Source organism: Chelonoidis abingdonii, chromosome 2 (genome assembly GCF_003597395.2).
Source record: "Chelonoidis abingdonii isolate Lonesome George chromosome 2, CheloAbing_2.0, whole genome shotgun sequence".
In the NCBI taxonomy this organism is placed as follows: domain Eukaryota; kingdom Metazoa; phylum Chordata; order Testudines; family Testudinidae; genus Chelonoidis; species Chelonoidis abingdonii.
This window is the reverse complement of record NC_133770.1, coordinates 132,688,660-132,706,046: the sequence shown is the minus strand read 5'-3', so window position 1 is coordinate 132,706,046 and position 17,387 is coordinate 132,688,660. Positions and strand designations below refer to the sequence as shown.

The window sequence follows — 17,387 nt, the reverse complement described above, 5'->3', positions numbered from 1 at the left end:
AATCTACGCAAAGATTAAAGCTGGCAGGAACTAGTGCTGCTAGCATGAACCTATCAAGAACATTGTAATTTAAAATTTGCATAGAGATCCATACCGCAGGTGTAAAGACATGGACCCAGACATAAAAGTATAAAGGAGACAGCCTTTAAAGTCTTATAGAAACAGCATAATCATCATATTTACTATTTGCTTAGTATCAGCTATGTATTCACTGCTATATGATACAGAAAAATAAAGACCGTCAACTGTGAACGGGATTTTGGCTCCTAAGTGCCTAAATCCCTTCTGAAAATATTTAGGTTCCTGTATTAGTTAGGTATTGCAACGCTGCGTGAAAGGCACTGAGATTACTAACACACACACTCCACAATGCACACAGAGCACACTGAGGGGGCAGCTGTCAGCAGGAGCAGGGCACACAGCCACTGCCACATCATCTGCATATATGGTTGCCATATTCCTGGAAGTTTCATCATGTGACATAATCTTTAATGAAAGATTAATCTTTAATTCCTGGAGACTCCAGGATAATCCTGGAGAGTTGGCAACCCTAATATAGGCAGAGGCGGTAATCAGAGATGACATCATCCCAAGAGGTTTGGGGTGTTTTCAGACCCAACCTGAACCCAACACTTGTAGTAGGGCCCCACTGGATTTGGGTCAGGTTGCAAGACTCTAATAGTGACTGCTGATTAGGAGAAGAAACCTGCATAACGTGTAAGTTTCCCATTAAGTTGTCAAAACAAGTCATATAACTGGGCTCTAGACCCCTGAACAGGCCAGATGAGACAAATTTGTTTGTCTATATCTCAGTGAGTACTATGTGGCTGGGACCCTTGGATCCAGGATGGATAATAATCAGTGATTTCAAAATAAAATTCTTGAACCTGATTTTTTAAATGTAAATTTGGTTATTGTAACTTAAATATGCTTTTCTTTTAAAAATAAGCTAATTTAAAATTACATTTGAATTTATGACAACCTACATTAAAGCCTACATTTACTATAATCCATTAAAATCTTTTAAATTATATAAAAATAATATTCAAACTGTACATATTTGCTGCTGAAGCTGTAAAGAAAGTAAAATCAGTGAACCAGTGGAAGTTGTCACAGTTCCGGGAAATTGCACCTCTATACGCCCCTCCATGGTCCCTCAAGGGCACCCACTCTAGACTCCGAGTTCCATAGCCATCACCTCTCTTGGGAAGAGATCTACATCTCTCTCCCTCCTGACCAGGATATTTCCAGGCTGCTCAGTTCCCTGTCTACACTGTGATAATACTTCCTTTGTTTAATAAATCAATTAACTTTACAAGCAAAATGTGTTTAATACTAAATTTACTTTATATATATATCCAGCACACACTTAAGGTATTTTTAGTTAATAAAAAAATTTGAAAATGCTATTTATGTGCATTTTTAATAAAATTGGAATTACCATCCAGACGCAGCTTGCCACAATTCACAAGTAAAAGATCATCATCTAAGATCATCGTCTAAGAAAGAAATGGATCATTCACCATTTTCTAACATAGCAATAAATGTAAAAATAAAGATTTTGAATAAATGTCGACTATGCTAAATTGCTTAAAAACATGTACAGATATAATCTCATTGGTTTGCAAAAAGAAACATCAAATTATACCAACCAAAGTCTACCTTTTGTTAGCAAAATAACTAAAAAGTACAATTGCAAAACAGGATTAAAATTGATAATTTAAATCAAAGTTTCCAGTTTGTTGATTTAAATCAAGATTAAATCAGTGATTTAAATTACTGTGGTATCAATCAATCCATCCTGCTTGGGTCTGTGATCAGCCCTGGTATTTGACGTCTCTGAGTAGGTAATCACTCCCTGTCAGCAAAGTGTTGGAGCTGAACAGTGAGGTTTCATATGTAATAGGTAATCACTCCCTGTCAGCAAAGTGTTGGAGCTGAACAGTGAGGTTTCATATGTAAGTTAATTGCCAGGTGCACAGAAGTAACAGGGAAGTTTCAGAGGGAATATATGAGGCTGTCTTTTCAGACACAGTTCTATGCTCAGACCATGTTGGCCAGTGACGCAACCATGGTTGTGACCTGCAATGGACATGCCAGGATTTCTTTCCAGCCGGAAACCAGAAGGGACTTTGCGTGAAATGCCATTTGGAGGCTGCGATGGAAGCAAAGATTTGTAAATTGAAAAGACAAGTGCAGATACTACAAAGCATCAGAAAGGCTGAGGAGAACTTGGGCAACCAGATTCAGACAATATAACCAACCCAAATTCAAGAAAGAAAGGAACTGGTTAACCAAAGAACCAAAGAAAGTGGCAACCAAAGAAAAGGCTTGGCAATTCATAATCACCAGAGGCAAGAGGACCAGGTAGCATTCTACACAATAGAAGCAAACAAGGAGGACAGGCTCTGGTTATCAGAAAGAAGGGGCCCAGGAGGAATTCCACACAGCTAGATGTATCCAATAATTATGTTCTTGGTGTGGAAATTACTGAAAATTTCTCTGAAGATCCAGCTAGTTGAATGGAATGGAAAGGTAAATGGGAGCTGTGACCAGCTACTCAGCACAACTTACAAGACAATCAAGCGTGCCCACACAGAGAACTCCAACCAAACCTGGAAGACAGACAATCGTGGTTGGGGATTCTGTGCTAAGAAGAATGGAAAGCTGCAAGGGACACATGCACAACAGGACAGTGTACTATCTTTCTGGAGCCAAAACACAAGATGTGACTATAAGTCTGAACAGGTGTCTAAAGTCAAGAGACAAGGATCCACTGGTGATGGTGCATATCAGCACTAATGACACAGCTTTGCATGTTATGTCACAGATTATAGAAAACTTCAGGGTACTCCAAAGGATACTGTGGCAGGAATGTTGATGTCATCTCTGAGGTCCTTCCTGTCCCATGAGCAAAGGAAGACAGAAGGCAGAAGATATTGGATGTGAACGGCTGCCTAGATAAGAGGTGCAAAGTAGAGGGTTTTGGTTTTTTGGAACATGAGTTCATCTTCTATGGGGAGAGGCAGCTACAGTTTGGATGGACTCCATCTCAATAAAAAGGGAACCAATCTCCTAGGGGATAGGCTGGCAGTAGGGCCGCCGAGAGTGGGTTCAGGCCCCAGTGAAAAAAAAATGTTGGGCCCCTCAGCAAGGGCAGACCGGCTTAACAGGGCCAACAAAGCCAGGGAAGCCGGGCCCCCTTCCGGACCGCCAAGCCCCAGTAATTTGTAGCAGCTTCCCCCACCCTCGTCGGCCCTGGCTGGCAGACTAGTCAGGAAGGCATGAAACTAACAACAAAAGAGAAGAATGAAAAGAAGGAACACATCATCACTCAGCACAAAATTAAGATGTTGAGAACAAAATTAATCAAAGCACCAAGTGACACTATTTGCCTGCGTTTACATAAGGGCTAGGGGCCTGTGAAATAAATGAACAATTCCCATTCCTCTTGTTTATGTACATAAATTCAACCTAATTGGTTTCACTGAAACCTGTTGGGAAGATTCATGTGACTGGAATGTTAAAACAAATGGTTATAACCTATTTAGGAAGAATTTAGGGGGTAAAAGAGGGGTTAGAATGGCACTATGTCAAAAATGGCCTTACCTATTGGCTGAAGGTACATGTTTTGAATGCTTAAGAGTTTTTGTGCTAATTGATAAAAACAGTAGATGGAGAACAACCTGGTGTTTGGTACAGATCACCAAATCACATAAGAGGAAGTACAACCAGCTACTTAAGCAGTTATCCAGTAATGAGTAGGATAGAATGATGCATGATCATGGCAGACTTCAAACTGAAGTTATAAATACATAGCAAATGAAGGTGTGATTGCATCATGGATAGCACACATGCTCTAGCTTTAGTGCAGGGAACAACAGTAAAGAAAACATCGCAGCACAGATTTAAGCGCAGACAAGCAACCCTAGTATATACCCAGGATCTCCAGAGGCTTCTAATGGAGTGGCTAGAATGCACTGGAGCCCGTACTGTCACATCTTCACTAATATTGTTATCTTTTTTCCAACTAGATTAAACCTGGCACTAGTATGCCTACCCATACTACAATCACGTCTTCAATTTGCCAACTAGACATACCCTGAGTGACATATACTGGAAGTCTCATACTGCCAGTAATAAGACCGACCTTAGAATTTGTAAATAATTTAGATGACAATTTCCTACTCAAAATGTGTTACATCTAACATGAGGGAATTCTATATTAGACCTGTCTTGACTGATAAAGGGGAATTGATCACAGAATTAAAAAGTAGAGATTCCTTAGGTGCAAATGATCATGGTTTGATTACATTTGTTATATGCAAACAGAATAAAGTCCAAATCAGTAATACATATACTTGGCGCTTTAAAAGAGCTAATTCCACAAAACTGAAAGGAATGATGAGCTAAAACTGCTAGAAGAGAAAAATAAAATAGAATAATGTGAAAAATAATTGGGAACTATTTAAGAATATTTTTACTAGATGCCCAAAAAGCCACAACTGGGAAAGAAGGCTACACTGGTTAAAAACTAGTCTGGTTTAGAAGGGAAGAGAAAACAGTTATACTAATTTATATGTATTGAACAAAAAAAGGAAGTTGATTGCAGTCAATGTAAGTTAAAAGCTAGAAATTAGAAATGTAGAAAATTGACAAAGAAAGCAAAAAGACACAAGGAGAGATCAATGGCCAGAAGAGTCAATGGCAATAAGAATGATTTTTTTGAAGTATATTAGGTACAAAAGGAATCCTAACAATGGTATTGATCCATTACTAGATGGAAATGGTAGAATTTTCAATAATAATGCAGAAAAGGTGGAAGTATTTAATAAATATTTCTGTTCTGCATTAGAGGAAAAAGCCTGATAATGTAGCCATAGCATATGATAATCACAGAATCATAGAAATGTTGGGCTGGAAGGGACCTCAAGAAGTCAGCAAATCCAACTGTGGGCTGTGGCAGGACAAAGTAAACTTAGATCCCTCCTGACAGATGTTTGTCCAACCTGGTCTTACAAACCTCCAATCATGGGGATTCCACAACCTCCCTTGGAAGCCTATTCTAGGATTTCCGAGACAGAAGGGAGAATCCATGCTCAACTACACTTCTCTTCCAATGCCCAGGCTGTTAACATTAGGTGTTCTTGGTCTGAATGAAGGAGTCCCTGCTTCAAAAGATCTGGTATTTTCTGCAGGTCCATGTCGTGTCCTCCACTACCTAGCAAGGTAGTGGGCCAGTAGAAATCTGAGAGGAGGACCACAACTCTCCCCTTTCGTCTTTTTTTTCCCTCTTATCCTTTCTGTGAATGAAGAAATACTTTCCATTCCCACAGTTATTCAGGAGGATATTAAACAGTACCTTCTAAAGTCTGACATCTGTAAATCAGCAGGTCTGGATAATTTGCATCTGAAAGTTTTTTAAAAAAAAATCAGGCTGAGGAATTCACTGGACCATTAATGTTGATTTTCCAGTTACTCTTGGAACACTGGGAAAGTTGCAGGGGACTGGAAAAAGTCAATGTTGTGCCAATATTTAAAAAAGGGATGAACCTGGGTAATTATAGAAATGACAATCTGATATCAATCTGAGGTAAAATAATGGAATAGCTGATACTAGACTTGATTAATAAAGACTTAAACGAGGGTAATATTAATCCCAAGCAGCATGGATTTATGCAGAATAGATCCCATCAAACTAACTTGATTTTTTGTATGAGATTACAAATTTGGTTGATAAAGTAATAGTATTGAGGTAATATACTTAGACTTCTATGGGCATTTTAATTGGTACTGCACTCCATTCTGATTAAAAAACTAGAATGATACAAACAAACATGGTACAAATTAAATGGATTAAAAACTGGCTAACTGATGAATTTCACAATGTAATTGTGAATAGGGACTCATCTTTGATATGTGGTGTACCTAGTGGGGTCCCGCAGGGATCTGTTCTTGGTTCAACACTATTTAACATTTTTATTAATGACCTTGAAGAAAACATAAAATGATGAGTGAAAGTTTGCAGATAACACAAAAATTAGGGGAGTGCTAAATAGTGAAGAGGACAAGTCACCCATACAGAACAATCTGGATTGCGTGGTAAGATAGGTGGAAGCAAACAACATGCATTTTAATATAGGTATATGTAAATATCTAGGAAAAAACCTTACAGGCCATACTCACAGGTTGGGGGACTCTATCCTGGGAAGCAGTAATGCTGCAAAAAACTTGGGAATCATGGTGAGTAATCAGCTAAACATGAGCTCCCAGTGTGACACGCTGGCCAAAAGGGCTAATGCAATCCTTGGTTGTACAATCAGGAGAATATACAGTACAAATAGAGAGCTTATTTTATCTCTGTGTTTGGCACTGGTATGACTGCTACTGGACTACCATGTCCAGTTCTGGTGTCCACGGTTCAAGAAGGATGTTGAAAATTGGAGAGGGTTCATACAAGAACCCCAAAAATGATTAAAGGATAGTTATAATGAAGGACTTAAGAAGCTCAATTTATTAAGCTTATCAAAGAGAAGGTTAAGAAGTGACTTAATGACAGCGTATAAGTACCTAAATAGGAAACAAATATTTGATACTGGTCTCTTCAATCTAACTGACAAACGTATAACAAGATCCAATGGCTGATGCTGAAGCTAGACAAAAATCAGACCAGAAATAAGACCAAGATTTTTAACAGTGAGGTTAGTTAACTATTGGAATAATTTACCAAGGGTTGTGGTGATTCTCTCACTGCACATTATTAAAATCAAGACTAGATGTTTTTCTAAAAGATATGCTCTAGTTCAAACAGAAATTAATTAACAGAAGTCCTATGGCCTCTGTTATGCAAGAGATCAGACTACATAATCAGAATGGTTCCTTCTGGTGTTTTAATCTATGAATCTATTACATTTTCACCGACACTGTGGTTACGTTTTTTCAATAAAGATGTTATTAACATATATTTCAGGGGGTTGGGGTGTTCCCATAGGTGCAGAAACAAAGAAAAAGCCCACTCTTTTTCCCCCAATAGGAATGAGAAATGACATCTAGTAGTAGCCAATTAAAATATACCTGATGCCATTTTCTTTCCTTACTGTGTTTTTTTCCCCTGTTTAACTAACTAAAAAAAGATGGAGACAGGATCGAAGGAGTGAAAAAAGTGTTTTATTACAGATATGTTGTTAATGATCATTGCTGTTAAGGTTAAACCTGGAGTATTTTAAATCTTTTGGATACACATTTTATTCTCAATCCATGTTGGGTAAAGTTTGTTTTGAAGACTAATCAAAGCTACAGTAAAGACACTAATGTACAACCTAGTCCAAAAATGATTATGTATTTCTGAACTTGGATTCCTTTCTTCTGGTGGGCCGGGGATCAGAGTAACTTGCAAAATGGTGTATAACACAATTTTGAATGACATTAGGCGATATAATGCTCCTGAAAGAGAGACTCTTGGAAGTGACACATCAGACAACACCCATTAACTGACATATACATCATTTCTGTAACTAAATTCTTCACTGAGAACCGATTTAATTCAAAATGGGAGTCCAGGCATTTGTGTACACTCTAGTATTTGAGGTCTGATTGCAGGAATATTGGCTATCTTGCTACCATCCCATTTCTAATTATTTTGTAAAATAAGTAAACAGTACAAATGGATAAAATGTGCAATTACATAAATTAGAGCATATTATTATGTCTTTGAAGTTAAGGTCTTCTACAAAAAAATCTGTTGCTTTGTTGTCAGACAAAATAAATACAATTAATGGCTGGCAGCATAAGCTACTTTCTTTTTTATGGAGCCAATCTACATTGGCCAAATTGGAGCCAAAATATTTATTTATTTATTTTAAATCAGAGCCAAATTTAGCTCCATAACTATAATTTGTCCAATTCAGCCTCAAAAGAACTCAAGGTCTAGAGGTTCAGTCTGCTGACAGCTTGCTTTTCTCTAGATTTTAACTACTAATCTTTATGAAACAACTTCATTCCAAACCCCTATCTAATCCTCACTGACAACCACTCTTTGTTAAAGAAAAGTTTTTATCGCATGGTCCTGTTACATAATTGAGAAGAGCTATTCTAGGTCATTTATAGACCTGTGCAATACACCAAAACACCTAAAGATAAGTAAATAAGTGTTAATAAGTATTAAACAATTATTTCCAATGTATCCTCCACACCCTGAATGGCATGTTATATGGACAGAATATTATACATTAACAGCAGCAAATCAGAAAATATACCTATTGTCATGTATAGAGATGTAAGAGGGCAATATAAGAACAGAAGAACGGCCATACCGGGTCAGATCAAAAGTCCATCTAGCCCAGTATCCGGTGTACCAACAGTGGCCAATGCCAGGTGCCCCAGAGGGAGTGAACCTAACAGGTAATGATCAAGTGATCTCTCTCCTGCCATCCATCTCCATCCTCTGACAAACAGAGGCTAGGGACACCATTCCTTACCCATCCTGGCTAATAGCCATTTATGGACTTAACCACCATGATTTACCAGTCTCATTTAAATACTGTTATATCCTAAGCTTCACGACCTCCTTCAGGTATAGAAGTTCCACAAGTTGACTTGCGCTGCGTGAAGAAAAGAACTTCCCTTTTATTGTTTAAACCCTAGCTGCCGCTATATAATTTCATTGGTGACTCTAAGTTACATGTATGAGTGGGAATATAGTAAATAACTTTGCCTTATCCACTTTCTCCAACAGTCACTCATGCATTTTATATAACCGTCTATCATTCCCCTTAGTCTCTCTTTTCCAAGCTGAAAGAGTCCTACGCGTCTTTAATCTTTCGCTCATATGGGACGCCCATCTCCAGTAACTCCTAAAAATTTAAGTTGCTCTTTTCGAACCTTTTCTAAGTGCCAATACATCTTTTTGAGATGAGGACGACCAACACCTGTACCAGTATTCGACATGTGGGCGACCATCGTTTATATAAGGGCAAATAATGTATTCCAAGTCTATTACTCAATCACCCTTTTTAATGATTCCTATAATCTGTTTGCTTTTTGACCGCGCTCGGCAGCACTGGTGGACATCATCAGAGAAACTATCCACGATGACTCCAAGATCTTTCCTGACTCATTGTAGTAAATTAGCCCAATACAATATTGTATGTATAGGTTGGGGTTATTTTTTTCGCAATAATGCATTACTTTACATTTATCCACATTAAATTTCATTTGCCATTTTGTTGCCCAATCACTTAGTTTTGTGAGATCTTTCTGAAGTTCTTCACAGTCTGCTTTGGTCTTAACTATTTTGAGCAGTTTAGTATCGACTGCAAACTTTGCCATCTCACTTCCAAAAATATACAATGGTAAATTTTCTTTGCTTCATTGTGTTTCAATATATTCATGTACTGAAGTGCACTGCTGAGAGTCAGAGAGCAAAATTAAGTTATGAAATCCAGTTTGAGGTACATCATTGGCATACACTTTATTTCTTTCTCCCATGTAATTGGAGAGACAAATCCAGCTTTTCTTCCCCCATGGATATGGATTGATCTTTGCTTACATGAAAAACAAGACAAACACCCACCTAGAAGCACCCAGTTACAAATAACAGAAATCTAAAGTATTTGGAGATCACCCTGCACTACTGCAAAAGTACACAGTTTGGCATATAGCCAAAACAAAAAAAAAAGCGGAATACTGTCCTGAAAATTCTATACAAATTTCTATACAAATTCGCTGGCTGCACAAAGTCTTTCTTCCATTCTCTCCACACCAAACAGGAAGATACAGATGATGGGAGTTATTATTGTTTCTGTGGAAAAAGTAATTTCCTTGTATAGATTGTAGAAACACTTCTCTCCCTAACAAATAATATATTCTCAAAATATAACCTTTAGGGGAAAATGGCTGCAACAAGAGTTACCAGAATGGAGTGTGAGGTTGTGCCATCTCTTGAGCCATGAAAAGGCAAATAGTGGAGGACAACATAACTGGTACTTTGCCAGCTAGAAGTAGGTACCAGGAGTTTGTCTAACCTGCTCTTAAAATCTCCAGTGATGGAGATTCCACAACCTCCACAGGCAATTTATTCCAGTGCTTAACCATCCTGATAGTTAGGAAGTTTCTCCTAATGTCCAACCTAAACCTTCTTTGCTGCAATTTAAGCCATTGCTTCTTATCCTATCCTCAGTGGTTAAGGAGAATAATTTTTCTCTCTCCTCCTTGTAACAACCTTTTATGTACTTGAAAACTATTATGTCCCCTCTTAGTCATCTCTTTTCCAGACTAAACAAACCCAGTTTTTTCAATCTTCTCTCATAGGTCATATTTTCTAGATCTTTAACCATTTGTGTTGCTCTTCTCTGAACTTTCTCCAATTTGTCCACATCTTTCCCGAAATGTGGCACCCAGAACTGGACACAATACTCCAGTTAAGACCTAATCAGCACAGAGTAGAGCGGAAGAATTACTTCTTGTGTAAAACACTCCTGCTAATACATCCCAGAATGATGTTCGCTTTTTGCAACAGTGTTACATTGTTGACCCATACTTAGCTTGTTATCCACTATAACCCTCAGATCTCTTTCCGCAGTACCCTTTCCTAGGCAGTCATTTCCCCTTTTTGTATGTCTGCAACTGACTGTTCCTTCTTAAGTGGAGTACTTTTTATTTGTCCTTACTGAATTTTATCCTATTTACTTCAGATCATTCTCCAGTTTGACCAGATCATTTTGAATTATAATCATGTCTAAATCACTGATGACGATATTGAACAGAACCGGACTCAGAACTGATCCCTCAGGGACCACACTCATTATGCCCTTCCAGTATGATTCTGAACCACTGATAATTATTTTCTGGGAATGGTTTTCCAACCAGTGATGCACCAGATACACAGATATGATGCAGATACAATCACACACACATAAGTGGTAGCTACTACACTTATCAATAATGATTTTTTTTAAAATGTGGTTGAATGTTCCATATAATATTCTGGCCTTGCAGAAGGCCCAGAACAATTGCACCTTCTTTGTGTTCCTGCAACCCAAGGACCAAAAATCACCACCAATGGCCAGGAAGAAAGTAAGGCCATATTCCTCATCCAAGTGAAACACCTACAAAGAAATAAACCGCAGATAATCTTCTCCTCATGCCCCATTTAAAATTCTTAATAACACAACCCTGCATTCAGAACTGGAAGTAAACCTAAAATCTACTTTCCTAGAGTAGGAGATATTTAAGTTGACTTTATTGACATTCACCTATGATTTGAACACATTATACACAAACTATACTTGGATTCTCTAAATTTTTCTAATTTAAGTTCCAAAACGAGAGTGGAAATGGCTTCATTCTTCACCACTTTATAATGCATTGATTGGTTGTTATTCTTACTGTCATTTGTTAATTTTCTTGCCTGTTTCATGTATACATTTACAAAAAACTAAGCAAATTATTTTTTAAGCAATGCAGTTTCAGTGCAAAAGAAAAATGATAATTTGTTCCTAAACAAGCCCATCTATTTCTGTAGGGTTATACGAACATAGATAACATGAAAATTGTCTTCCAAACGAAATGTAAATTTTCTCCTCAAAATTTGTTTTAAAATCAAAGCTGAGATTCATATATTATTACAAATAACATAAAAAATTCTGATAATTTCAATTTTTTAAAACATCTGTGAATTTAACTGTACACAATGTCTCATACAAAAATAACAGAGCTGAGTTACCAATTAGAAATAGTCTTTACCTGGAAAAATGGTATTGTAATTCAGCAATCAGGATAATGGATATGCCACTTAGAAAGGTTATGCTAACCTTAGTTTCTGTGTTGATAATTACTAAGCAGCTGTTGCTTCTACTGGTGGAGTGCATGTTCAGCTATCCATTAACATTACTGACATTTAACCTTAATATAAGAAAGTGGGAAGCTGTGAATTAGGTTGATAAGCAATACAAAAATGCAAAGAGAAATAAATTCATGTTCCCAAGCATAGATCACGGTATCTGCTGCCATGTTTACCTGGCAATTCAGTGTGTAATCAATGATTAATTCTATTAATCACCTACCTGCCAAACCAAGTGTTCCTTTATGATGGTTGTAGTTGATAGACAGATGCTCAGCACAATGGTGTGAGATGAAGAGGTCAAGACGCTGGCAATTATAGCATCTCTCATGTTGAAGGGCAGCATGGTATATACCACAAATATAATGAACAAGAAAAATGATACCTGTACAGAAGAGTAGGAAAAAAGGAAACCAGTCAAATTCAATTTTGACATAAAGAAAAGTTACCACTCAACATTAAACTAGCTGAAACTACAAGCAAATGTTCTTTATAATTCAACTTATGTTAACATATAGAGGAAATTTAAAATGTTCCTGAAAGTGCCCTAGACAAAAGTACTGAATTATATTTGATTTAAAAATCACAGTTTCAGAAGTTGCATGGTTTCCCATATTTGTGTTACAAAAACATTCAGATTTGTCATTATAAAACAAAATAACAGTTTCATGCCCACAACTGAAGGGGAATATTCTTGGAAAGAAAAGCTACTTACCTTACAGCAAGTTGAGTTTTTTAAGATGTGTGGTTCCTATCCATATTCCACTGTTGGTACACATACACTCCATGTACCTCACATTGGAAGATTCTTGTCTGCAGTGTCTGTTGGTCTGCGTCTCCTCCCCTCTCCTCCTCGTGCTCTGAACAAAAGGTATAAAAGGCAGCGTGGAACAACCACCTTTCCAGTTCCTTCTCTACCATAAAATAAGGAAAGAATGTGAAGCGGAGGGGAAGGAGCGCAGGTAGTGGAATACAGATAGGGACCACACATCTTGACGAAATTCAATTACTTTAAGGTAAGTAATTTCTCTTTCTTCTTTGAGTGCTTGTCTCTATGTTTATTCTATTTCACTGTGGGCGACTGACATGCTGGCAATGAGAAGGGTGTGAGGATCAGGGCAGCAAAGATGACTGGAGGACTGACACACCAAAGAATGTGTTAGTTACGGAGGCTTGCACTATGGCATAATGTGTCATGAAGGTACAAATGGAATTCTATGTTGCTGCTTTATTTCTTGGGGTGAAGCTACTAAAGCTGCTTCCACTCTAATTAAGTGGACTCTTGTTCCATGCAGAAGAGGAAAATGCAACAACTGATACAGAAGGATACAGCCTGAAATGCTCCTGCAGACTTTCTGAGGAGATCCATTGACCTCTCATTCGCTCCACTAGGGAAAGAAATAATCTAGGTAACCTGCTGATTGATTTTGTTCTTTGCACTAATATTTGTCACACAAACAGGGAATGGAGTCTTTTATCTTCAGTGCTGGCATGAGGCTTTGGAAAAATATAGGTAACTGTATTGTTTGATTTATGTGAAAGTCTGAGTTTACTTTAGCGGTGAATTTTGGGTGTAGTCTCAATGAGACTTCATACTTATGGAATATTTTATAGGGTGGATCAGCTACAAGGGTTCCAAGTTCCCCCACTCTTCTAGCAGAAATGATGGCCACTCAGAAGGCAAGCTTCATCAATAAGTGAGACATTGAGCACCCAGCTAATTGTTCAAACAGTGGCTTAGCTAAGGCCCAGAGTACCTAGTTAAAGGCCCAGGATGCAGTGAGAATGGTTATTGAAGTACAGATTCTAACCAACCTTTAAGAAAATGTACTGTCACAGGGTGGATGAAAATGGAATGCTCATCAACTGAAGGGTGGCAGGTGCTGATCACCGCCAAGTGAACTCACAGTGAGCAATAAGCTAAGGGAAAGGCCCACAGGAGAAAATCCAATGCCTGATTCCTCTGGGGACATGTGGCGATGCTGGGCCCAAACAGAGAATTTCTTCCACTTGGCTAAGTAGCATTTCCTGCTGGATTCTTTCCTACTGTTGTTGAGGATGGATTGAATGGCTTCTGAAAATGTCTGTCACATGTCTGATACCAATCCAACACCGTGCCGTGAGATGGAGAGAGTCCAGATTGGGATGTCTGATCTTGCCTTTGTCCTGGGTCAAAAGATCCAGGAAAGATTGGATGCTGCTAGGTGGACAAGTTGACATGTGAAGAAGGCTGGGAAATCACAACTGCCAGGGCCATCAGGGACTGAAGAGAATGATTGTCACTCCATCCAGTGGTGCTGGAACACTTTTTATAGTGGGGTTGCTGAAAGTCAGATAATTAAACTGTAAACCATGTGTCTTCAAAAGCAATGTGAAAAAGCACAATTCCTGCTCACATCACACGGGTGCAGCACAGCTCCCGGATTCTCAAGAATCGCAAAATAATTCTAGCTTTGTTCTGACAGCGTCAGCAAACTTTTCACAGTAAAACCTGGGGGAATTGCAGCACCCTCAGCAACTGTGCTTATGACTCCATCCTGTTGGATCTTTCAGGGAACTCTGGGTAAGAGTGGAATGGGGAAAATTGTATCTTAAATGACCTGCCCATGAGTCTAAATGGGCACCAGGAGTCCTGACCCTGAGCCCCTCTGGAGAAGGAAATTCTGCATTTTGTGAGATATGAAGAGGTCCCAATATGGGGTTTCCCAGTAAGTGAATATATTGTTCACCATGAAATCATGCAGCTTCCATTCGCAGTTGGTCAAGAAATGTCTGTTGAAGCTATCTGCTAGTGAATTGTGCAGCCTGGGAGGTATACTGCTGATAGGGTAACCTGGTGCCAAATGCACCAATTCCACAGATTGACCACTGACTATAGCCATTGCCATTGATCTTGATGCTGTATCTGCTGCACCAACTTCAGCCTGTAGTGACGATCTATCCATCAACTTGCCTTCACTGATAAGGGCCTGAAATTATGCCCTATCCTCCTGATCCTTAAATTCTGAGAACTTCACGTAATTCATGAAATTGTACTTTGATAGCATGACTTGGTAGTTGAATATTCTGAACTGGAGGCTGACTGACATCAAAACGTTCCTTCCCAGAAGGTCCAAACATTTGGCCTCCTCATCTGCAGCAGTAGATCTTGGGTGCTGTTACCTAATCCTCTCTTTGGTCACTTGGGCCACCAATGAGTTCATGACAGGATGGATAAACAAAAACTGCACCCTCGGATGAAATGAAGTCCCTCTTTTCCACCTTTTTAGAAGTACGCATCTGTTGCTGGAGTATGCCATACAGTTCTGAGCCATTCTAGAATGGCCTCTTTTATGAGGGGTGCTACTCTTATACGTCCTGAGAGTTGTAAAATATCCAAGAGCTTGTGATGAGAATCCTGAGCTTCTATACAGATTTGGGAGTCTGCCACTCCTTGACAGCTCTTGAAACTCCCTATGGTCATCTAGGGAGAGGATGAGGCAGGAGCAACTGCCTCATCCAGGGATGAAGATCATATTCGTGACAGTACCAGCAGTACCACTGGATCAGCCTCCTCTTCTTCCTCTTCAATGGATTCTTGATGGAGATCTGGTTGGTCTAATAGGGTGGAATCATAGAATTGTAGGACTGAAAGGGACCTCGCAAGGTCTTCTAGTCCAGTCACATGCACTCAAGGCAGGACTAAGTGTTACCTAGACCATCCCAGACAGTTTGTCTAACCTACTCTTAAAAATCTCCAATGATGGAGATCCCACAGCCTCCCTAGGCAATTTATTCCAGCCCTTTACTATCCTGACAGTTAGGAAGTTTTTCCTAATGTCCAACCTAAACCTCCCTTGCTGCAATTTAAGCCCATTGCTTCATGTCCTGTCCTCAGAGGTTAACAAGAACAATTTTTTACCCTCCTCCTTGTAACAACCTTTTATGTACTTGTAAACTGTTATATCTCCTCTCTGTCTTCTCTTCTCCAGACTAAACAAATCCAGTTTCTTCAATTTTTCCTCATAGGTGGCCTTTTCTAGATGTTTAACTATTGTTGTTGCTCTTCTCTGGACATCCTCCAATTTGTCCACATCCTTCCTGAACTGTGGCACCCAGACCTGGACACAATACTCCAGCTGAAGCATAATCATTGTGAAATAGAACAGAAGAATTACTGCTCATGTCTTGCTTACAACATGCCTGCCAATGGATTCCAGAATGATGTTTGGGTTTTTTTTGCAACAGTGTTACACTGTTGACATATTTAGTTTGTGATCCACTATGATCCCCAGATCCCTTTCTGCAGTACTCCTTCCTAGACAGTTACTTCCTCTTTTGTCTGGGTGCAATTGATTGTTCCTTCCTACGTGGGGTACTTTGCATTTGTCCTTATTGTATTTCAGCTTAGACGGGTGATGGGACTCTAGATAGGATTGTAGATTCAATCACCATGGTCCCCAATAAGAGCAGTTTGAGTGTCAAAGGCAGGATATGGAGGTCCCTAAGGCATTGGGTACTAGTTGTCCTCTGGAAGGTATCCAGACATGTAAGGTGGAGCCCAAAAGATTCTTGATCCTCTGTCTGGACTGCCCTCTCTACATGGAGGAGCTGTTGGACTATCAGATCTATGTCTATGGGTGGTGTCACTGGTACCACTGAAGTTGGTATATGGCAACTAGTAGACGGATTGGGAGATGGACTTCTCCCTTTCATAGTCTCTGTGGACCATTTTTGTCAGAACATCTCTCATGAGGACAGGTTATTATAGAAAGGCAGATTGTGAATCCAACTGTATGAAAATATCCTCTGGAATGGTACAACTCTCTCCGACTCTTGGGAGATGCAGACTCTTTTCTTCATATACCATCAGAACTGGTGACGGGAGCCTTTCAGAGATTGGTGCTTCTTTATGAAAACATGGTGGTATTGACAGTGTTTGGGCTCTCTACGTCTATCTATTGATCTATAATGATAGTTCTCTTGGTTCCTGATGTTGAATGCTGGCTACTGATGGAGTTGGTCTCGCTCCAGATGCCAGGGCCAGTACTAGGTACTAAGTACTAGGTACTTCTATTGGTTGGACCCATGAGTCTTCGGGGCACCTACATCTCTGGAACCAGAACATGAGCAATCACCCATTTTGGACAGAGACGGGGAAGAACCCATCCTTTTGGAGGTGGAGTTAGGTCGGAATTTACCCCAAGGTTTCTGAGAGCGTTTTCTAGTCTCCTGCTGAGCCTGAGGAGTAGAGTCCTTGGCTCTCCTTTTGCCCATATGAGTCAGACAGTGCACTGCTAGGAGTTGCATTTCTCGATGCTTCTGCCCAATGGTCACAGTGGTCTGCCTGGCCAGGATCAGAATAGGGCCTCGTGCACACTTTGTAAGATATTTCCTACATCTGAATTCCTGCTTGCCAGGGTCATCCAGGAAAGGAGCAGCACATGGAACACCTTATTAGAGAGAGAGCTTTTCAAAGGAAGTAAAGGCACAGCTGGAGGTCACTGCTGACCAGAAAGGAGAAGGGCCAGAAGATACAGTTCTTAAGGCCCAGAATCCTGGGTATAAT

At 39.4% G+C, this 17,387-nt stretch overlaps 1 protein-coding gene across 2 annotated transcripts in view; it reads right to left on the bottom strand.

Moving 5' to 3' along the window:
- ADCY2 (adenylate cyclase 2) overlaps positions 1–17,387 on the bottom strand; it is a 393,903-nt gene that overhangs the window by 270,549 nt on the left and 105,967 nt on the right. For both annotated transcript variants that reach the window (XM_032786515.2, XM_032786517.2), the window contains one exon: positions 12,063–12,224. In XM_032786515.2, coding sequence (XP_032642406.1) covers positions 12,063–12,224 — 162 coding nt within the window. The remainder of the gene's footprint in view (positions 1–12,062; positions 12,225–17,387) is intronic.